General features: G+C 48.4%; 1 protein-coding gene and 1 long non-coding RNA gene across 2 annotated transcripts; one reads left to right on the forward strand and one right to left on the reverse strand.

The window, feature by feature from the left end:
* Positions 1–545: 545 nt before the first annotated feature.
* On the reverse strand, positions 546–3914 carry LOC130149154 (uncharacterized). Its single transcript, XR_008821815.1, has 3 exons — positions 3790–3914; positions 2542–2586; positions 546–720 (listed from the first exon to the last, which is right to left on the reverse strand). It is a non-coding gene; the product is annotated as an uncharacterized LOC130149154 (long non-coding RNA).
* A 5770-nt stretch (positions 3915–9684) lies between these two features.
* On the forward strand, positions 9685–21368 carry XIRP1 (xin actin binding repeat containing 1). The gene is made up of 3 exons (XM_056338472.1): positions 9685–9845; positions 11177–11230; positions 12888–21368. Exon 3 carries the CDS (start codon positions 12888–12890, stop codon positions 20580–20582), a length of 7695 nt encoding a protein of 2564 aa, XP_056194447.1. The 5' UTR covers positions 9685–9845; positions 11177–11230; the 3' UTR covers positions 20583–21368.
* Positions 21369–21607: the final 239 nt, after the last annotated feature.

A 21607-nucleotide genomic window follows, 5' to 3' on the forward strand; every position in this document is an offset into this window, starting at 1 on the left:
TCATGGGGCCAGGCCTCAGTGTCTGCTCTCTCCTGAAAACAAAACCTGTTGTTTACCATGACTCTGATCACCATGACCAGCAATAGGGCAAAGAACCCCCAGGGAACTCAGTTGAGGCGCATGGATGCTAACTGCGAAGGGGATCTCTTCCAGATCAAAACGGTGTTCAGGACTGATAGGCAGTTAAGCAACAGGCAGTAAAAGATGGACAATTCAGAGGGAAATGAGCTTTGCTTTATCTTACATGCCTAGGGAACAGGAGGAAGAGTAGGATTAGTTAAGAAGGGAATTTCTTTCCCTCCCTCTTCTTTCCTGGTTTCCAAGAAGGGCTGAGAAATGTGTTTGTGACCCCAAGCCAAGTAAAGGGCTTCAGCAGCCTGCTGGGTTAGCAGCATTAATATGGCCACATCACTCCCTATTTGTGCTCACGTATGGAAGTTAACTCCAAAAACACCTGCACCACTCTTAAAAGAACCAAAAATCTACCCCTGTGCGTGCATGTGTGTGTCTCATACCTGATTTGGCAAAGCCTTTGATCTCTAAGGTCTGTGTCCCGGCCAGAAGAAGAGAGCTTGGACTCCAGGTCCAGGTCGCAGTGCTGTCCTTCAGTCACTGTGTGAAGGGTCCGACCCCAGCAGCCTGAACTCAAAGCCATACATTTCTGCTCATGCATTTGGTGGTGGTGAACATTTCCTTCTGAGATGCACAACCTGCTGATTGCTGCAAGAATAACAGAAATTCCTTAACTTTCACCAGTTCCCTCCCGGTTTCCAGTTTTCACCAAAGCATTGCTGAAAAATATCTGAAGTAGCTTCAGATTTTTATTAGAAAACAGGGATTTAGGGAAAGAGAGATGGAGTTGATACCTCAGGTACAGATAGCACTTGATGAGAAGCAGCAAAATATGAACCCATGTCCTTGTACAGGCAAACTGGTAGATAATCCACTAGTAGCAATTCAGTGATCCAACATGGGTGGACATTCACAGGAACATCCCACAAAGGCTGCTTTCAACCTTTAAATAGATGCAGTATTTGCAGGATACAAAAACTTCTTTTGGGGGGGAAACCAGGTGAGGATGCCCTATCCCTGTTGCTAGGAGGATGAAAATCCTTCTTTGGCACCAGCAAAAGTCTGGGTCTGAACGTGGTAGCAAGAATCTCTGCACTGAGTACTGTACAACCTGATATTTTACTCTTTTAAAACCAATCATTTCTCTCCTCCCCCTTATTCTTACTGGCAATTTGCCTTATTCAGAAACAAATGGAAATGTCAGGGAAACTCAATAGCTACAAGTGGGTTGGGGTTTTCTCTATAAAGGATACTGCTAAATTTTTTTGGCTGTGACTGTTTCTTCCAAAACAGTATTAAGTTTTCTTGGCTGTCAGTGATAAAGAGCCGACAGCAGCATGGAAACACCATAATAAGAATAGAAAGCAAAGGCAGGGTCTCAACAGCTCCTCGGAGCCGCGTGGTATCCATGCAATGCCCCTGCGTAAACACCATGGCACGGCAAAGAAATGCTTAAAGATGCACGCCACAGCCCTGCTGCCAGCTGTGCTCTGCATCCCAGGAGAGATGGGCAACCAATGATGCTCACAGGGCTCATGGCTGCACAGATGTTCCCAAGGTATCTCTATGCGGTGGTTAGAGAGGGCTTCCCTTAAAAGGTCTGGTATTCGCGGCATGCCAAGAAGCCCTCTCCCCAGGAAGAGGTTATTCCAGTGGGGAGCTTGGTGCTGCTTGCCCTGGGGAAGGGGATATTAGAGGGAGGGAAGCTGCTATCACGGATTGTCATCCTGCACTCAGTCTGCAAGGGCTAGGATGCTGCTCCGTGGGGGAAGGTAGAGCGCACAGAGGACATGAAGCCTGGCAGAGGGCTTAGGGATAAAAATAGTCCTGCTGCCGGCCAGCGGGCAAGGAGAGGGGAAATAGAGAAACAGGGAAATAAAACCAGCTCTCGTTGGGTGACCAGCAGGGGTGTTCATCACCTTTTCAGCAAAACCCTCCTGTAGAAATAACATAAAGAGCTATTGGAGGGTATGAGAACGGTGCTGGCTTGAGCTGGGCTCGATAGGGGATGGCCAGCATGTCCGAGGGCAGTGCTGGACCCCCAGATCCCAGCCATACACAGCCTGGGGGGGATTGATTAAATGTCCGCTCTGCCACTATTAACTCTTTGCAAATAGCAGAGGAACGTGGCAATGCTGAGCGGGCAGTCGGGGCTGCATCCGCCTTCTCTAGGCACTTGGCATCCCAAAGGCTGGGCAGCCGAGCCGGGGGGCGTTCAAGGCCCTCCCTAAGGAGCGAGAACCCCACAGCAGCTGGCCCACGCGGGAAGGCCACGTCCCCAACCAGCAATGCCACTCGCAGCTGTCTCTCGGCAGAGCTTCTTCGCATTTTTTGGTACCAGGAATAGAGTCCTCCACATTCCTGGATTTTTGCAAAGCCCAGAAATAGCCCCAAGCTGCCCTGGGGCGGTTACTCAGCCCTGCCTGAGGCTATATTTTCCCAGCTCTTCTCAGGAGCTGTTTATGTTACCTGGAGTTTGTGATGTTCCTTCTGCAAAGGAAAGTCCAGCTGACACTGAGGAGCCAAAAACATTTGTAGACGTGACTAAAGATCGTGAACCTTCAGTTTAGATGTGCTGGAAATTGTCTGGAGATCTGATTTTGAAGCTCAAGTGCAGGAAACAAGGTGCTCTTCAGAAGCTGTTTTTTTCCTTCACCTCCTCCCACCCCCTCAGATTTGCAAATGCAACTTTATACATGTGCCAAATGTTAATTGTTTGATTATAATTTAGTAGGCAATTCCTTATTTCCTCTTCAACACAGCTGCTCTTTAGTTAGATTATTTTATTTTACTTATTTGTTTATCACCTTCCTTTGGTTCTAGGGCTTTTCGTTTCAGCCCATTTCCCACCCCTGAATTCATATATCAGCTCTATGAGCCAGAGCTGCTCAAGTGATTGCAACATATGGCTTGCAGACAGCGCAAAATCTTTCTTAAACCCTTTCAAAAGAGAATGATTTATATTTTTAGATGTATGTTAGTTATTAGACTCATGATCTATACCAGAGATGCCCCCCATCTCCAAACCAGGGATCTATTGCATGAGATGCTGTACAAACTTATTTGAAAGGACAAGGTCTACTCCTAAAAGTTTGGAATCAGAAAAAAAAAGTGTTGCAAAGTATATTTGTTAGTTACCTAACTGTAATCAGGGGTGTTCTTACATCTGAGTTGGTTAGGCAGGCATGTGAAAATCTCAGTTCTCACTTTTAAAGGTCGATTCCTATCCCATGGAGTTATAACAAATAGGTGACTTGGACCAAAACAGTTAAAAAACAGATGATGCCTTTTAAAAAAAAATGTTTACAATTGTTCCTCTCTCACATAATTGGCCAATCCATGGCAAAAAAGAAAAAGCTTGAATATCAAATTGTCACTGTCCTTTGTAGAACTGAAACTGAGAGAACACACTGCAGTTTGCAAACAGAGCAAAGTGTGATCCGGGGGTCAGGAGGGAGTGTACCCATAAGGATAAGCAGCATGTTTTAGAGCATCACTGGTCCTCACTCTTTACTAGACACTGCCTAAAATCCCGTCAGTGTTCCCTGCTGCAGCCTTGTCCCACCTTCTTCCCCCTTCCTTCGGAAAAAAATAGCACATGACATTTAAACATGCGCTAAAGCCTCAAGAGCAGGTCATGAGGCCGATGAGAAATAGCTAGAGATGCTCTCCCCTCCCCAAACCCTCACCCTCCCAGGACTACCCTTCCCCACATACCCTTCACTGTAGCATCCCAGGACCACTCACCCTTTCAGCAGCATCCAAACTGGGGCAGCAAGGGGCCTGCCCCGCTCCCCACACCACCTTCAGTATGCGTCTGTCCGGCAGAGCTTCCCCATGGAACAGGGCCACCAGCGCAGGGGTTGGGGGCAGAGATTTAAACCTTCCCCTGCTGACCGAGCACCCCAATGGGCTGCCAGGCTCCCGGATTAAGCGGCAGCACTGGTTTCCCAGCCAGCTTTTATGGATGTTTACCCACCCGTGCAAATTCCCCCAGCCCAGCCGTGGAGCGGTGCCAGTATTTAGGAGCCCCTTTTGTCAGAGGACCAGTTCTCCAGGGGGCAAAGCTGGGAGGAGGATGGGGTAGGTGTGATTTAGCGCATGCAGCTCCCACATCTAGGGAGAGAGGCTCTTAGAAATGGGGTCCCCACCTGCAGCTACAGGCTTCCAGCTTCAGGAGGGGGACAGTGAGTTGTTGAGGTTTCACCGACATGCCTGCCAGGGGCAAGCAGTTGGGAAGGGGGACACGTGTCCAGCCACACAGCCTGAGTCAGAGGACTGAACTGGTAGTGACCATCCAATTGGGAGTAACCCACAACCCATCTCAGACAGGGAGGAATAGGAGAAATGGCCCCAAATTCTCAGGAAACAGCCAGCCCAGAGCACCACAAACCCAGGAGCATTTTTGTGTCGGTTCACCTCTCTCCATCCCCTTGGAAAATAGAGTCCCTTCAACAATGTGAAGAAATCACTGTTTTCCTGCCCTGATTTCTGTGGTGTTAAGAAACTCCAGGACACAGCTCCCTTTGCTCCCACCGGCCTTTGAGTATTGGGGTTTGGCTCCTGCACTGTGGGATGTGCCGAATATCTCACAGCACGTGAGCCGTGGAACAGCCAAAGGTTGAGACCATAACACATCTCTGCTACGTGGCGTGGGACACGCCAGGTCCAGCAGCCACTGTGGCAAACCCAGAGCTGATCTGCAGAGGAGCAATGTCAGGCATCACTGAGCAGGTGATGGAGGATGCTGGATTCAGCCAGCTGGGGTGGGATGCTCTCCCGAGCATCACTCCCTTCAGTGAGCGATGGAGAGGGACGGGACCCTGGCACAGCTGGCACCACTGTGCTGTCCCTTTCCCTCCAGCTCGTGCAAGCCCTGTACGAGCCCCAGGCTGATCTCAGGCCCCATTACACAAGCCCCAGCTCACAGACCGCCGTGGGGCGCACACGGGGACACAAAGGGCTTTGCTTAGCAGCTGTGTTTGCTCAGGGTGGCTGATTTTGGGAGCAAAGCCGATGACATGTGGTTGGCCAGGCGACCCGGGAGACTGGTGCTGAGCTTGCAGCTTCCTTTTTTAATAGGTGACTCAGGCGCTTGGTAGCTCACTGGGTTTGGTGATGGGAGCCGGGCTGCGAAGGAGTGCCAGCGGCAGAGGTGGTGGACACAGCAGGTGGGTAGCATTGTTTCTCTATAGGATAGTGGTTTAAATAGAAAGCAGAGCAAGCCAGAGCTGCTGTGTTACTGGTGAGATGGGGTTTTCTCAGAGGAAGGAAGGAGAAGGGTTTTGTTAGTGATTTGTTTTCCACTCGTTGGGAGTGGGCTGTCAGATGTAACATGATTATGGTTCAAGAGACCTGTAATATTATCTTCAGCAGGAGACAAAGCAATTGAGTGATTTATGGGTTATAGCTGAAGAGGAAGTCAGTGAATTTTTAGATTCGTATTTAAGTCTTTTTCCCCTGTTGCCTTGCCTATTCCCCCCGTGGCTAGAAAGATCAGTGTGTACAAATGAATACAAGGAATAATTTTCCCCCCTCCAAGTTTCCAGCTCCCATAGCCCTCCCTGCCTGCCTGGGGTGCAGCTTATGGGGCAGAAAGGCTGTAAACTGAGCCTGAGCCACACATACCTGGGCAAGGGAAGAACTCAAGAAACCCCAACAGCTGCTCCCTACAAGCACTTCTGACATTGCAGCCCCTCACATGAAATGTGCAGATTCATCTGGCGCCAGACACTGGCACGAAGGACATTTTGCCGACAAACCCCAGCGGGGAGGAACATTCCCCATATCCTTCCCTGAGATAGCAGCACCGTCGGCCACGGTGCCAGCCGCTGGGTGGGACGGGAGGAGGGGGTCCTCAGGAGCTCTTCTATTTTAGCTCCCAGGGGATGATTTAATGCTTGAAGTATCAGGTTTTAAATCCCTGGGGCCGCAGTTAGTGCTAGTCAATCGGCGCCACTCGGGATGCATCACTCAGCACTGGAACGGATGCCAAACGTGCCAGCGGAGACTTTTTGCTCGGCAAGACAGAAACATGGACCCAGCACAGGTCTCAGACTGGACTTCCATGCACTCTGTCTCATCCACAATAAATGACACCCTAAGCCCAGTCTGCATAACACCCTTTGGCTTTGCCTTAGCATCCCCAGCTGGGAAGTTCCCCCATCCCTCCCATGGGATGCTGTGCAGCGACACCATGCTCACAACTCTTGAGATGCCCTAGGTGCCCCTTGGACACCGTTAGCTGCACACACGTGACAGCTCGGCTCTCTCGTTAGTGGAATGAACTGTTGTTCTTTCACTCTTATCTATAATTAGCAATTTTGAGGGTGGCAGCAGCCTGTTTTGTCAGGCAGAGCTGCGTGGAGCGACCAGACTTGCCGCAAGCGCAGAGCCAGCCGCCCGCCCGGCGGGTTTGAGCAGCCCCTATCTAAGGCAGGCAGTTTTGTGAGAAGCGATAAGCAGAGGGCTGTGCACAGCCTGTGCACTGCAAAAATGTCAAAAAGGAGAAGAGAAAAAACAAAGAAAACAAAGGCAGTGATAAGGGGAAGGCTTCAACAAATGCCTTGTATCTAATTATATCCATCATTAAAACAGAAGCCCTGTGGCCTTTCATCCATCCAAGCTAATGGATAAAGGACTAGGCAGCACTGAGGCTGTGCTATTTTCCACTGCATGGACTGGAAACCTTCCTTCAGCTGCATTACTCATTCTTGGTTGAAGAGGTACATTGCTCTTCTTTGTGCAGCATCTCAACCCAGGCCCATGGGCCAATACAAATTATATCAGTTCATATCCATGGCCTGGGGTGGGAGCAGACCATTAAATGTTACCAGCCCAGCTCTAGGACATGGGGATGCTTTCGCTAAGCACTTAGCACCAAAATGGTTAAGCACAGCAAGTGTCAGCCTAGGCAGGGTCCCTGCCTTGCCGTGAAGTGCTCCCATCTCCTAGAGGTATTTTTTAAGAGAGTTTTTTCAGCCATGGCTGTGCCCTTGCCAAGGGCTTGTGTTCATTTTCTGAACCAGAAAGGCTGCAAATCTGTGCTTGTTTTTCTTTCTACTTTAAAGCTAGCAAGGCTGACTTTCCCCAGCTCTCCCCATTGCTCTTACTGGGAGTCTTAGCCAAACCTCATTACCTTGCAAGGAAGAAAGCTTCTGTTTTCCAGACTGATTGGACCCCTTATGCCTTTCCAGTAGGTAATTCAGCAATGCCGGAGAAAAGAAAGAGATTCCCAGGCAAGATTTTTCAAAGCCCTCTTCAAAGCTTTCTGCAGCTAATTCAGCACATGCTTCAATGCTCTTCTTACAGGGTACGGTCATAATAAGGAAAGACCATGAAATCCAAGGTACTTTCACTGACAATTGCTTCATTTTCAGTTTTTACAGAGTAGACTCCTTCAGCCACATGCCTTGAGCATCCAAATGAAGGGAGAAGCCCATTGCAGCAGATAGAGGGGCTTGTCTTAGCAGATATTGGCACCAGCTCCTGTAAAAGCTGTGTCTCTGGTGCCTTGACCCTCTCCTTCCCATTTCCAGGGTGCTGTTCATCTCAAAAAGCCAGGGATCTGGTCAAAGTCTGGGGCCTCTTGACCACAGCAGAGAAAAACTGATGCCATGAGAGGGTGGCTGCAACCTCGCAAGCCTGTCTTAAGCTGCACCAAATCTGCCCCAGCAGTGCCACTGTCTCCGCTGTTCCTTTTGACTCAGTCTTTAAGCTGTGGACAGCAGAAATCAGGGAGAGAGGTCCCATATTTACATGGTGACATAGCAAAAAAAGCATTAAGGAAATACCTTCTTCTGTTTCCTCCCCTGGTGTCCCAGTGACCTCTGGCAGAACTGGGCAGCTAAATCTGTATTGCATCCCACTGCTTCTTCATGTGCCCAGCCTCTGTGCTGCATCAAAATGCCTGTGTATCTGCAGAAGCAGCTGGAACCAAGGACGAAAGGAACCTTGGGTTTTGGCGCCTTCCAGCAGCATGCTGACCAGTGTCTGAGAAGCTTACTGGGGTCCCTCTTCTCTTATCTTCATGGCTTTTTGGTGCACATTTGTTCCTGTAGGAACTGGCATTTAATTTGAAGCACCAGATCCTGGAATCCTGTTAGTATATAATATTAGTTGTTGTCACTTTAAAATAAAAACAGAATAGATCTCCTTCAGTATTTTAGAGAAAAACTTGAGAATCTGAACTCAAAAAGCAGAAAACAAAGAAAAAGAATCATTAAGTTTGTTATTTACAAAATCTCGTGATTTGGGGACTGAGATTTGAAGGCAAAGAACACTAGAATTGCTGCAGTGCTTCTAACGTGCACATATTAAAAAGTACATCAGCCCTTTCCTGGCTGTGCAATAGCTGGATTTGTGGAGAGAGAGCCCATTGTTCAAACAGAAAGCATTGCAAATACCTCACTAAATCCAAATGCAGCAGTGCAATTTTGCAAATAAAAGGAGAACTTTCTCGTGTTTTTACAGCAGTAACAGAGAAATTACAGCCCTGACTAACCTGGAGGACTAAGATGCGTCATATAGGTGTAAAGCTCTATATATGTCTCTAATGGGAGGTGGAGATGGCCATTCTGCTCACACCTAGCAGAGTAACGCAAAAAGAAATTTCTGAGCTAGAACTTGAAGTTGTTACTTTCTTTTCAACACCAGCCTTTCTCTGGGGGTGGACATAGCTTTCACCCTCAGAGGGAGGGGAAACCCCCACTATTTAGGGGGATGAGGACCAAGGGGGATGCAGTACAGCAGGGGGGAAAGAGGAAGTATGGCGTGAGCATCATCTGAAAGTGCATGACCACTCCAACGACCCAGCTGCTCCTCCATGTACCCCTCAGGAGGTCTGGCTAATAGATCACCTCCTCCCAGAGTAGCCATTTCCTAATGAACCCGATAAGGGCATCCTCAGCTGCAGTCACCTCCATGGGAGGCATCTGAACAAAGGTAGGAAAATCTTGAATATCTCAGCAATGGCATGCTGGGCACCAGTGGGCACCCCATGGGAGCTCGTGCAGCTCAGAGTATCAGATCTTTAAACTAAGAGCAGGGCTCAGCCCCCTGGCTCTGCCAAAGACTCACTGCTACATCCCTGGGCAGGTCTTGTAGCCTCTTCACCTCTGTTTCCTGAAACAGATTCCCAGGAGAGAGGTAAGTAAATGCATTTATGTGCTGATAAAAGAGCAGTGCGGGCTGCAGAGCAAAAAAAAAAAAAAAGGAGGAATTGGTTCAAGTTGAACATGCATAGCGTCCTTCACATCCTGTGACTGACTCACATTTGGTGATGGCCTTGCGCAGGGATGCAGGAATGGGCGCAGGCTCTGTGCCCCATCAGCAGAATGATGGCATCAGGTCACTGCCTGATGTGTCACTCTTATCCAGGCTTAACGTCCATTTCAGTCTTGAAAGAGGTGGAAATGTCCATCTTTTCTCCCTGAACCAAAAGGGCACAGTGTTAAATTTTGGGGGTCCAGGGCAGTGGCAGCCATGGGGATCAGTGTGCAGGTGGCGGAGGCGGCTGGCAGAGCCCTTGGTAAGCGATGTTCACGCTCCAGGCTGGCTGTGCCCTCGCATGTCTGGCACGTAGCTCACTGCACACATCTGTCCCTGTTTCAGATGAGAGGACACGGTCATTTTTAGACATATCGGACAACACCAGCCACATACTTCACCAAGGACGAGGGAGGTCTGCTGCACCCTCCGTGAAGGAGCTGTCGGCTCTCTATCTCTCCCAGACAGCTGCTGCTGCTGCTCACGCCAGCAGCCCCGCACAGCCGGTAAGCACTGCGCACCCCGTCCTCCCCCTCACAAATCACCAGCGGCATCCCAACAATGTCCCGGCCCAGCAAGTGGTTGAGAGGGTGAGAGAAAACACGGCTGGGTTCGTAAATCTGGAGAAACACAGCGTTTGGTTTTCCAAAACTGACCAGCTTTCTTTTGTCATTGGCAAGTATTGTATAAATGTTATCAGGGGTGCTGATAGGTATTATGATGTATAAGCTGTGTATACATACGCACCCATATATATACACGCTACATTCACACATACACACACGACAAACACACGCACATCTACATCCACTAGCCAATAGAGTTTATTCATACATAAGATTTCTACTTTATTTGCACACATATATTTGCACACTCATATCCATGGAGGAAATATTCAGCGCACAGCACCACAAACATCTCCATGCAGTACCCATTCCCACACACGTATGTATGTCCATAGGTGTCACACTCAGGCATAACTTTACAGTGCAGCCTCCCTGTGTTCCTCTGCTTATGGCCCTTGGTTTGGGATCAAGGGATCTGATCTCCCACTCCAGGCTGATCACGGGGTCATAGGATAATTCGGGTTATAATGATTATGAGGCACTGAGCTTTGTTTTTCCCATTTTCCCAGCTTCACTGGTGATCCAGGAGTACCATGGGATGTCATTTCACATCTGGACATTTCATGCCCCCTCCCACTCTCAACCTTTTGCAGGGTCCCTGTCCAGAGGATGCAGCCTCCTGGGTGTGCATCAGAGCTCTGTACTGGAGGAGTCCAGGCTAAAGCAGTCAGAGTTGAAACTGAATGAGTGGAGACTGTCACTGGAAAATTACAATTGGAGAGAAGCCCAATTAAAAAAAAAAAAAAAAGTAATTTCAAAACAATGAATTACAGAGTCTTTAATGCAATTACAAATGTAGAACAGTTTTCTTTTTAAAATATTGAAGTATAAACAAAAATCAGGCATAATAGGCAAAAACATAGGCAAATCTCAAAATCTCACTTTGGAGAAATCAATGCTTGTTCTGTTCCGTTCCCCACCCCGCTCGCCCCCCCCAGCCCTAAACAAAAGTGTCTGGCATTTTGTTTGTTGACTGATACTTTTGGAAACAAAGTTTCCTGACCTGGAATAAGATTGTTTTTCCCAGCTGTACAGAGCTGCGGATGAACAAAAAAAAAAAAAAAAAAAAAAAAGAAAAATCTCACCTGTAATGGTTTTCAGGCCTCTGTGGCTGATTCATATATATATATATATATATATACACACATACACACAAAGATAACATGTCTTTCTATACAGTTTGATGTCAGTTTTCCTTGTGTCTTTTGCAGAGTACTGTGAAGGACAACTCCATTCACTTTCCCAACCGACAGAAAAAAAGCAAGGTAGGAAACGTTAAAGATAAGCACTGTTATCTAACCAAATATTTGTGGACTGTAGTGGAGTGTGATTTAAATACCCACAGAAGGCAGCGAGCAGTGCTTTCAGACTGAATATAGCTATCAGCTGCTCGGTTGCCCTTCCCCACGTTCAGAAGTTCTTCACAGATCCCCAAAAAAACACCCCTTATTTTAAAAAGTGCATTCGAAGTATGTTGGCTCATGCCAAAGATTTGCATTTTACACTTGCTGCAAAATATGCTGATTTTGGTATTCTGGGGTGGGTTGTTTGTTGTTTTTTTTTTTTTACTAATGCTCAATACTTATTTTTAGCTGGAACAATCTGCGTGTAACAGAGTGAAATAACACCGCGCACCATTGCTTTGAGCAACAACTAATAATATTCCCAGCATAACTCTACAGACGTAACTCCACAGGCATGCCAAGGGTCAGCAGATCTGTTTACCGAAAGGAAAGCCACCAGGATTACAGTCTCTCATAGATAACGGTTACAGGTCTCAGCTACTTTCCCTTTGGATAAATGCCAGGCTGGTGCAGGTTGCAGGTATTCAGTTCGGTGACCAGGCTTCCCAAGCTAAGGAGAAAAAAGGGCATAAAGCGAGGCTCAAAGGTAGGGGAAACAACCACAGCCCACCCCATCCCACCTGCACCCTCTGGTTTTTTTGGTACCAACACTGCTGTGAATTGGAGCAGAGCTCAGGCTGACTCAGTCTAACCAGGTCTAACTTTTGCTGGCCCCCCAGCTATGCGTGTCACCCCAACCTCTGGTTCCCCAGCTGTGCTTTTTCCTCCTAACAGAGCACTGAATTTGGCCTGCTAATTCCAGCAGTTTGTAAACCTTAGTTAGCCTCAGGTCTGCACAAGTCTGCAAGTCCAAAGAGCTTTATTTAAGTCTCTGATTGTATCACTGTGCACCTGTTCTTATGCAAATGATGGTGTAGGGTACACTTGAGAGTCCAACAGAAGGCATCATTAATCCTTCAAACATCCAACAAATCCAAACATCCTTCCCCATGCCCTCACTTCTGCATTGTGGGCAGCCCATGATGCTACCCAAAGCCCATCGTGCTAGCTCACTACCCAAAAATAGGCTGTCCTCATCAGCTCACTTTGACACTTTGGTTCCCTCTCTCTGTTTTCTTCTTAAGACCTCTTCACAAATAGCTCCCTGGCTTTCTCCTACACCCATCTCCTATGTTCCCAGACTCTCTGCAGGTCCTCACACTGCCCTGGACACTTGGGAGCAGGAGGGAGAAATTAACCTTTAGCGTGCTACCCTAAACCAGCCGCCTTCACGTTATTCTTGCGGTCACTCTCGCTGACACAGTCCACACTGGGCATCTCTGTCACACCGTAGCTGGCCTGAGTCCTGGGGACTGTAGACTAACCACCGTACGTGCCTGGATTAGGGACCTTGCTTTAGAGTGCATTGCTGTGGAACCAGAGCTAACACCAAGCCTGGAGCGTGTGCCGTGGTGTGATGCTTTGGAGTGCTGTGTGCTACTGAACCAAAGGTACAGAGCTTAGTAAGTGCATGGATTTCCCTTGTTGGCTGGCTTTTTCCTTTGCCGTTTTCACAATTAACGGCCGTGGGGTTGGGGAGTAAGAGATGATGCTGACATTTAAAACTGTTTCCCTAAAGATGTCAGAAGCACAGAAATCATCCAAAGTTGCCATCAAGACAATGGAAGATGACTTACCTCCCCCTCCTGCCCTTGGCTCAGTCCAGGTAACCCCTCAAGGGAGCCAGGATCTCAATGCACTCCCTGTGCCTCCTCCAAAGCAAGCCTTCTCCAAGTTCTACCAGCAGCGTCAAGTGAATGAGCTAAAGAGGCTCTACAGACACATGCATCCTGAGCTCAGGAAGAATTTGGAAGAAGCTGTGACTGAGGACCTGGCAGAAATGCTTAATACTGAAGATCCCAGTGCACAGGCATCTGTGAACCTGGACAAAGTTCTTCCAGGAGAGGTTCAGTCCATGCGCTGGATTTTTGAGAACTGGGCACTTGACACCATTGGGGACCATCAAGCCACAAAGAAGCTGACAGAAGAAGAGATCATTCCCGGTGGGGACGTGAAAAGTACTTCCTTGAGGTTTGAAAACCAGTCAATCAATGGGGACAGCCTGTCAACATCAACCAAGGTACCAGATACAGACCTTGCCAGAGGAGACGTGCATACTGCCCGGTGGCTGTTTGAAACCCAACCACTAGACTCATTAAACAAACTGTATTTGGATGAAACCGAAGTGCAGGAGGCGGTTCTCAGGGAGCCTGTCCAGGGAGGTGATGTGAAAGGGGCCAGACAGCTCTTTGAAGCACAGTCCTTGGATGCTATAGGACGCTGCTGCTCAGTGGAGGAGAAGAGCATCCTACAACTCAAGTCAGAAATCCAGGAGTTAAAAGGCGATGTTAAGAAGACTGTCAGGCTCTTCCAAACAGAGCCCCTCTGTGCTATCAGAGACAAAACTGGGAACATCCATGAAATCAAGTCTGTCTGCCGAGAAGAAATTCAAAGCAATGCAGTCAGAACGGCTCGCTGGCTGTTTGAGACTCAGCCCCTGGATACCATCAACAAGGACACTTCCAAAGTGCAAATAATCCGTGGGATCTCATTGGAAGAGATTGGAAGGCCAGATGTCAGTGGAGCAAGGTGGATATTTGAAACTCAGCCCCTAGATGCCATCAGAGAAATTACCGTGGAAGAACAGGATTTCAAGGCTTCAACGGATTTTGTCACAGGGGCAGATGTCAGTAAGCAGCGAATGCTCTTTGAGACCCAGACTCTTGATTCTCTGAAAGGAGAAGCTTCAGAAAGTGTTGTAGCCAAAGAACAAGTCATTGGCGGTGATGTGAAATCTACACTCTGGCTATTCGAAACCCAGCCCATGGAGACCCTGAAAGACAATTTTGAGGTGGGACGTTTAAAGAAAGTAGAGCTTTCAGCAGAGGAAAAAGGAGATGTGAAGCAAAGAAAACATGTCTTTGAGACCTGTCCCCTTGGCAGCATCTCCAAGGCATTTGAGGAAGAAATGCCAGCCACCAGCATGGAAGAGGTAGTGAAAGGGGATGTGAAGTCTTTCAAGACCCTGTTTGAGACTCTCCCCTTAGACAGCATTAAACAGGCTGACACTGAGCCCGTCACCAAAGAAGAGGAAAGGATTCCAGCTGGCAACGTCAAAGCCAACCAAATCCTGTTTGAGACAACACCTCTGTATGCCATCAAGGATAGCTTTGGCAACTTCCACGAAGTCACCTCTGTGAGCAGAGAGCAAATCATGAGTGGTGATGTCAAGAACTACAAATGGATGTTTGAAACAAGGCCCCTGGACCAGTTTGATGAAAGCACCAAGAAAGTGGATATAATACGGGGGATCACAAAACAAGAGGTGGTGGCTGGTGACGTCAGAACAGCCAAGTGGCTCTTTGAAACTCAGCCCATGGACGTCATTCATCACCAAGCCATGCAAGGTGAGGAGCATCCCTCGGTGAAGCGGGAGATCTCCCAGCGGGGGGATGTGAAGACCTGCAGGTGGCTTTTTGAGACCCAGCCCATGCACACCCTGTATGAGAAGGCTGAAAAGAAGCAGGAGGAGGATGGCAGTGTGCCCCAAGCTGATGTGAAGTCATACACATGGATGTTTGAGACTCAGCCTCTGGACTCCCTGAAAGGCCAGGAGGAGCAGTATTTACAAGTCAGTAAGGCATACAGTCAGGAGGAATTACAGGGAGTTGATGTCAAAACTGTCCGGCACCTCTTTGAGACTGAACCCCTGGGCAGTGGTGTTGTCGGTGAAGCCGACCGAAAAAAAACCATACGGTACTCCAGTCGTGTGGAGATACAGTCTGGGGAAGTGTCCAGAGTGAAGGAGTTCTTTGAAGCGAAGCCCTTGGATACAGCCACCAAACCAACATCCCAGAAGGATGATGGGACAATTGAAGCTGGATCCGTGCACAAGTTCACTTGGCTCTTTGAGAATTACCCTATGGACTCCTTGAAGGACAACTCTGAGGGCATCCAGGAAATCCCTCCAGAGAAAGATGTCAAGAGGGGAGATGTTGGAGGCAAAAGGTTTGTATTTGAGACCTATTCCCTTGACCAAATCCATGACAAAGTGGATGAGACAGAGCTCCAGAAGATCCAGAAAGACACCATGAGCAAAGCCAATGTCAAGTCCTGCACAATGCTCTTTGAAAGCCAACCCTTATATGCTATCCAGGACAAAGAGGGGGGATACCATGAGGTCACCTCAGTGCAGAAAGAAGAAATCATGAAAGGTGATGTGAAAGGCGCCCGGTGGTTGTTTGAAACCAAGCCCCTGGATCAGATCAAAAAGGAAGAAGAGGTGTTTGTGATTAGGGCTGTCACCCAAGAGGACATCAAGGAAGGAGATGTCCAGGCTGCCAGGTGGAGGTTTGAGACAGAGCCTCTTGACTCCTTCTCAGGGGGAAAGATGTCTGTACCCAGAACAGTAGATGATGTGCAGAAGGGAGATGTTCAGTCCAACAAGCAGCTCTTTGAGTCCCAGCAAGTGGGCCAGAAGAAGTACGTGAGGATGGTCAGTGTCAGTGATGTTCAGCGGGGTGATGTGAGGACATCCACTTGGCTTTTTGAAAACCAGCCTGTGGACTCCCTCTACGGGGATGCGGAGAGAGGCCCACCTATCAGTACAGTGCAGAGAGAGGACAGCCAGAAAGGGGACGTAAAACGCTGCACCTGGTTGTTTGAAACCCAGCCAATGGACACCCTTAAGGACCGAGAAGTGATGGCCAGTACTGGGGCCCAAGAAGCCATCCCTCGTGCAGATGTGAAAAGTACAACATGGCTCTTTGAGAGCACACCCTTGGATAAATTTAGTGCTTCTGAAGGTGGTATAGAAACAGAACTGAAAGAAAGGACCATGAAGGAGACTTTAGAGACACTCTGTGCTTGCCAGGCTATTCAGCATGATGGAATCCTCATCGAAACCAATGATATGGAGAGTGTGAAGATGGTGAAGTACCAGCTCAGCAGCCCAGGGGCTCCAGAGGTCCTGAAAGAGGAGATTGTGGGAGGCCATCTGCAAAGGATCATGCTGCAGCTCCTGCACAGAACCAATGTGGAAGCACAGAGTGTGCTGGTGGAGGAGGACAGAGAGGGCAAGATCAAAGTAAGCCCATTGCAGCTACTGGACCAGAGCGAAGCTGTTAAAGGCAAAGAGGACTTAAGCGGTGATGTAACTAAGGCTTTACAAAGTCTCCTCAGTCAAGACGCTTCCATCAAAAAGGGGATGGTCTTACAAGAGACAAAGTCGGGATCAGTGAAGATGACTCTCTACTCCCTCCTGTTCCATTCTGTCCAGCAGAAAGTAGTCAAGGGGGATGTGAAGTCAACGATAGGGAACCTGTTGGCTTCTTCTCAGGAGCAGAAAGCAGCAGCGACCGTTAAGCGTGAGGACAATGAGAAGGGGAATGTCCAGCTTTTTGCGAGCTGCATTGAGAAGGGAGATCTAGACTATCTGAAGAATCTCCAGCAGGAATCGGAGATACAATCCCTCATCTCTTCCCAAGCAGAGCAGGGGGCAGATGAGAGTGCCCCACGGGTTGTGCAGGGGGCTAAGATACATATCTTACCAAACAAAGAACAAATAGAGAAAGCAGTTGCAGAGGGTGAGCCGGGGGCTGTGGAGGGAGCAGAAAAGGTGTTCACATATGAAAGCATGGGCAAAGAGGGTGTGTTAGAGAGAGAGGCTGTGCCTGCAGCGGGTGTGACAGGAACCACTGTGCAGTGTCTTGGGAAGCCCCTGCCCACAGTGAAGGGAAAGGAAGAAATTCTGTCGGGGGGGCTTAAAGTGACTACCAAGTCAATCCAGAGGGTTGCAGATGTCAGCAAGAAGGCAGAGAAAGAAGCAGCTACCACTGACGGTTTGAAGGAACCCAAAGCTACGATGCAAGGCAAATTTCCAACCCAAGTGACAGCTCAGAGGGGAGAAGTGTCTGGGAAACAGCAGAACATGATGACTGGGGAAGCCAGCCAGATGCAGCCAGAAGAAAAGGCCCTCGGGAGTGATCTTCAGGCTGCAATGCAAAGCCTCAGGCTAGCAACAGCAGAAGCAAAAAACATTCAACACCATGTCCAGAGCAAGCTACAGAAGAACAGAGAGGAGGTCTACACAGCCTATAGGCAGCAGGCAGCCAGCACGCAGGGGACAGTGACCCTTCAGTCAACTGTACGGCAGCAAGACTCAGCATCCACCACACAGGAGAGCAGCAGCACTGCCGTCAGGACCACCACCACTAGAGTCCAGGAGGCATCCAAGACCCACACGAGCGTGTCTCAGAAGAGCATAGCATCACACAAAAAGGTCAGTGCTTCAGAGGAAGTACAGGGAGGACAACTATTGAGCCAGGAAAGCCAAGTTGTGCCTAGTAGAGATGTTAGCATTAAGGATGGCCTTTATACTGCCACACCTGTGAAAACCTATATAAACCCTTTTGTTGAGTCTGATTACAAAGAGCAATCAGTGCAAGAAGAAAGAGATGTTATTATCAGAGGGGATGTACAGACAGCTATCAGAGCACTGCAAAGTGCCGCCACAGAACAGCGCCTGGTAGAAAAGGAGGATGTTGTCCGAGGTAATTTAAAAGCCACACTTCAGTCACTGGAAAAGTCTAACGTTAATGTCTCCAGAGGGGATTTTAAAGCCGCTATGATATACAGAAATGCAGGGCAGTCCTATTCTGTGTGTAAAAAGAAAAATGAGACTCAAGTCGTTAGTAACCAGACTGCTGTAGTGGCTTCAGGGTCGCAGGCTGATAATGACTTTCCTCCTCCTCCCTCAGTTGCTGTGATGAAAGCAGAGCATTGCCCGCCCTCAACCAAAGCAACCAAAGAAGGTGCCCTTCCACTACCAACCAGCAAAGATGAAGCCCCAGGATGTTCTGCACCATTCCAGACCCCTCTTCTTTCCCCTCCTTCTTTGTCCTGCAAACCCAGTGATCAGAGTCCTGCAGAGAAGCCCAGGACTCCTCCAAAACCAGAAATTACTGCCCCACCCAGGAAAAAACCTATTCCCCCTCCCAAACCTGAGCACCTCTTACATGAGGCACATTCTGCCTCTGCAAATAACAGCACAACCAGACCAGCCAAACCCATCCCTCCACCCCTGCCTCCGAAACCTGCAGGCCTGAGGGATATCAGCAAGCCAAAGCCTCCTCCCACAGAGCTGGAATTAAGCTGTATGGAAGTTCGTGAACAATCAGGCCTTGGGGAGGTTCAGGCAAAATGCTGCACTTTGGAGACACCTGTGAACACGCCTGTCACCGCCCAGGGTGTGAGCCCTGAGACCAAGATGCCAAAAAACATTGCCAAAACCCCTCTTCAAATTGCAGAGGAAAGGTACAAGGCCAGCAAAGGAGGACAAGGAAAAGTGGAATCAGACAGTGCTAAGACTTCAAAACCAATGACAAACGGAGTGGTTAGTTTCGAAGTCAAGCAGGGAATGATGAGTGGGAAAGCAGCAGCTCCAAGGAGATGCCCAGGTGAAGTAGTTCAGAGGCATACAGATCTGTGCCAAGACAAGAATGGGTGCTCTTCAGTATCACATCCAACCTGTCCTGGTAGAGCACAGACACTCAATGTGCCAGGACAGACTCAGCCAAGCACCTCCCTTGTGGGTCACACCACTCATCCAAAGAGAGAAGGTGACATTGCACAGTATGCCCCATCCAAGGTGGAAAGGGAAAGTGTGTCTAATTCTTATGAATCATGGGATAGTCAAAGAGTCCTGCAGCAGGTAAATGAAAGGAGGCAAATGTGTCAATCAATGTCTTGCCATCAGCAGTCGATGAACTCCTTTGAGCAGCAACAGCAGGAGAATAGTGGGCAACTGAAATGTCCTGATGGGGAGGCAGAGACACCTGCCCAGGAGAAGCCAGGTGTTGTTATGAGGGAAAAAACCAAGAGAGAAACAGAAGATGAGCGTCGGAAGAGGCTGTCAGTACACAAAGAGGAGATCATGAAAGGCAATGTCAAGGAGGCTATGGAGATCTTTGAGAACATCAGGAGACAGAAGGAGCTGCAAGAGATCCTGACTCGGGTGAGGGAGTTTGAGGAGGAGACAAGCAAAGTGGACGTAAAAGCTCTGAAGAGCTTCTTTGAGAAGGTCCCTGACTGGGTCGTTCATCAGAAGGCCCACCAGGCCAAGCAACAGAACAGGGCTGAGACACTGGCAAAGGAAGATGCTGACAGTGTCCCCTCGGTGGAGCTGGTGTTCGGGGACCTGGAACGGGCCAGTGCTGAGATTATCCACCTGAAGGAGCAGACACTTGCCCGGCTCCTGGACATCGAGGAGGCCATCAAGAAAGCTCTTTATTCTGTCTCTAGTCTCAAGTCCGAGTCAGACATCGCTGGGCTCTCAGGGTTGTTCAAGGAGTCTCTGGGGAGTACCCAAAGCTCTGTGAGCAGCAGCAATATCCGTAAAATCAGCATTGTCTCAAGCAAAGCCAAGCAGGAGGGAATGACATTGGAAACAGGGGAAGCAGCATCTGTGGAAGGTGCAAAGGTGGCAGAAAAGACTGAGGTAACCAAGGCAGAGCTAGAGGTCCCCCACCTCGTTCAGTCTCGCGTCAGCTCTCCCTCCTCACCTTCCTACATCTCCATCGAGTCTGCTGCCAGGAAACCAACAGAATCACCCAGGACAGCACATTCCCCCTGGGACATCCCTTCACCAGACTGTCTTGACACTCCAGGAAAGAGAGATGCTTTTGCTCAGGGCAGCTTTAGCTCCTTCAACCATCCATCAGCAGGGTCTACTGGGCATGACATGACCCCCTTTGAGAAGTCACCAGAGCCTGTCCAAACAAAAGCTGGGCTGAGCTCAGTGAAACAGCACACCCTTGGCAACACCAACCATTCCATCAGTGAGAAAGAGAGGTGCCCTCCAGACACCTCCAAAGGCAGCTGCCACTGTGGGATGAAAGGAGGATTTTCAGATTACTGCTCCCTGAACGTCCCCAGCCCGCAAAATCCGCGGAGGCAGAAAAGCATCTTGGAGCTTCAGACAGGGCCCGATGGCTCCAAGCTCTATGGAGCCACTCGGACTGTTATGGAGCAGTATGAGGAAATGGACCAGTTTGGAAACAAAATCATCACTTCATCCACCACAGTCACCAAGCAGTCTGAGACACAAACATCTTCCACGTGCGATGTGGTCTCTCATCCCCAATATGAGGTATCAGCCTCACCCGTGTTTCGGAGGTACCTGAAGAGCCCAAGTGAAGACTTCCACACCAACGGCAGTTTTCAGGAGCCAGGAGTTGTCTTTGTCACCTTTGGCAACTCCAAGCCAAAGAAATAGGAGATTCTGGAAAGCAAGAGAGAAGTGTCTAAGACAAAAAAGAAAGTCCACAATAAAAAAAAAAAAAATCTCCTGGTTTATCCACATTACACACAGGGATTCATCTGCACCCTAAGGACTTCTCAGGGTCGTCATCTTGGAGTTTGCATACAGACAGGACAAACGCAGTCTGCCTTGTCACTGGAGGAGAACAACCCTCACCTGGCCAACCCAACAGACTTGGTGCTACACCACAACCCAGAGCCCTGACACTGTTAGAAGCACAAGGGAAAAAATCCATCCATGGGCACCTTAGGGTAGTTTCTTCCCCCTGGAGTGTTGGGGTGGGAGGGGGGATGGGTGGTGTTTTATTGGGCTTCTCTGAAATAATGCAGAAGAAAGGATGAGTAGGATCAATAAGAACCAAAGGACCTGGGCATCGGCAAACACACACCTTTATGCCATCTTCTTTTTCTAAAGAAGGGCATCCTAAACACACATATATACTTACGTTCATATTGATGGGTGGGTTGGGTAGGTTTTCTCTTAGCCATTAAGAAAAGAATAGGAGAAAAGAAAATCAAATTGTTGTCACTATTGGGATTGGGGGAGGTATTTATCAGTTTGTTTTTCAGTTCCTGGGATGTACTCAATGCTACTGGAAACTGTCAAGCCAAGACCTACAGCTATCATCAGTGCTGTTCCCCCAAAGAAAGTTGTTATGAAAGATTCTCTACTTGAGTCAGAATAGTTACTGCTTTCCTTCCTTTATTTTTAGAATTGTAATTTATTATTCAATATATACAAAACCCTTATTTTAGATTTTCCATGCTTTCATACATGTTTACTGTTAAAATTCATTTTGAGACTTTGTAAAGCAATTTTCTTTTTATTATGACTTTGTTTTGTACATTCTCAACTCAAGATTTTAGATATTTTGTGGGGTTTTCTTTTTTTTTTTTAACTTCTATTGCTGCATTCTGAAGGTAAATATTACCTCTAAAAATACTTTGGTCTGGTTGAGTTTCTTTTGTTGAGCGCTTGTT

Source organism: Falco biarmicus, chromosome 4 (assembly GCF_023638135.1).
Source record: "Falco biarmicus isolate bFalBia1 chromosome 4, bFalBia1.pri, whole genome shotgun sequence".
NCBI lineage: Eukaryota > Metazoa > Chordata > Aves > Falconiformes > Falconidae > Falco > Falco biarmicus.

What these genes read in the sequence shown, in the direction of transcription:
- XIRP1 (XM_056338472.1), top strand. Translation starts at nt 12,888, where the DNA reads ATGTCAGAAGCACAGAAATCATCCAAAGTTGCCATCAAGACAATGGAA.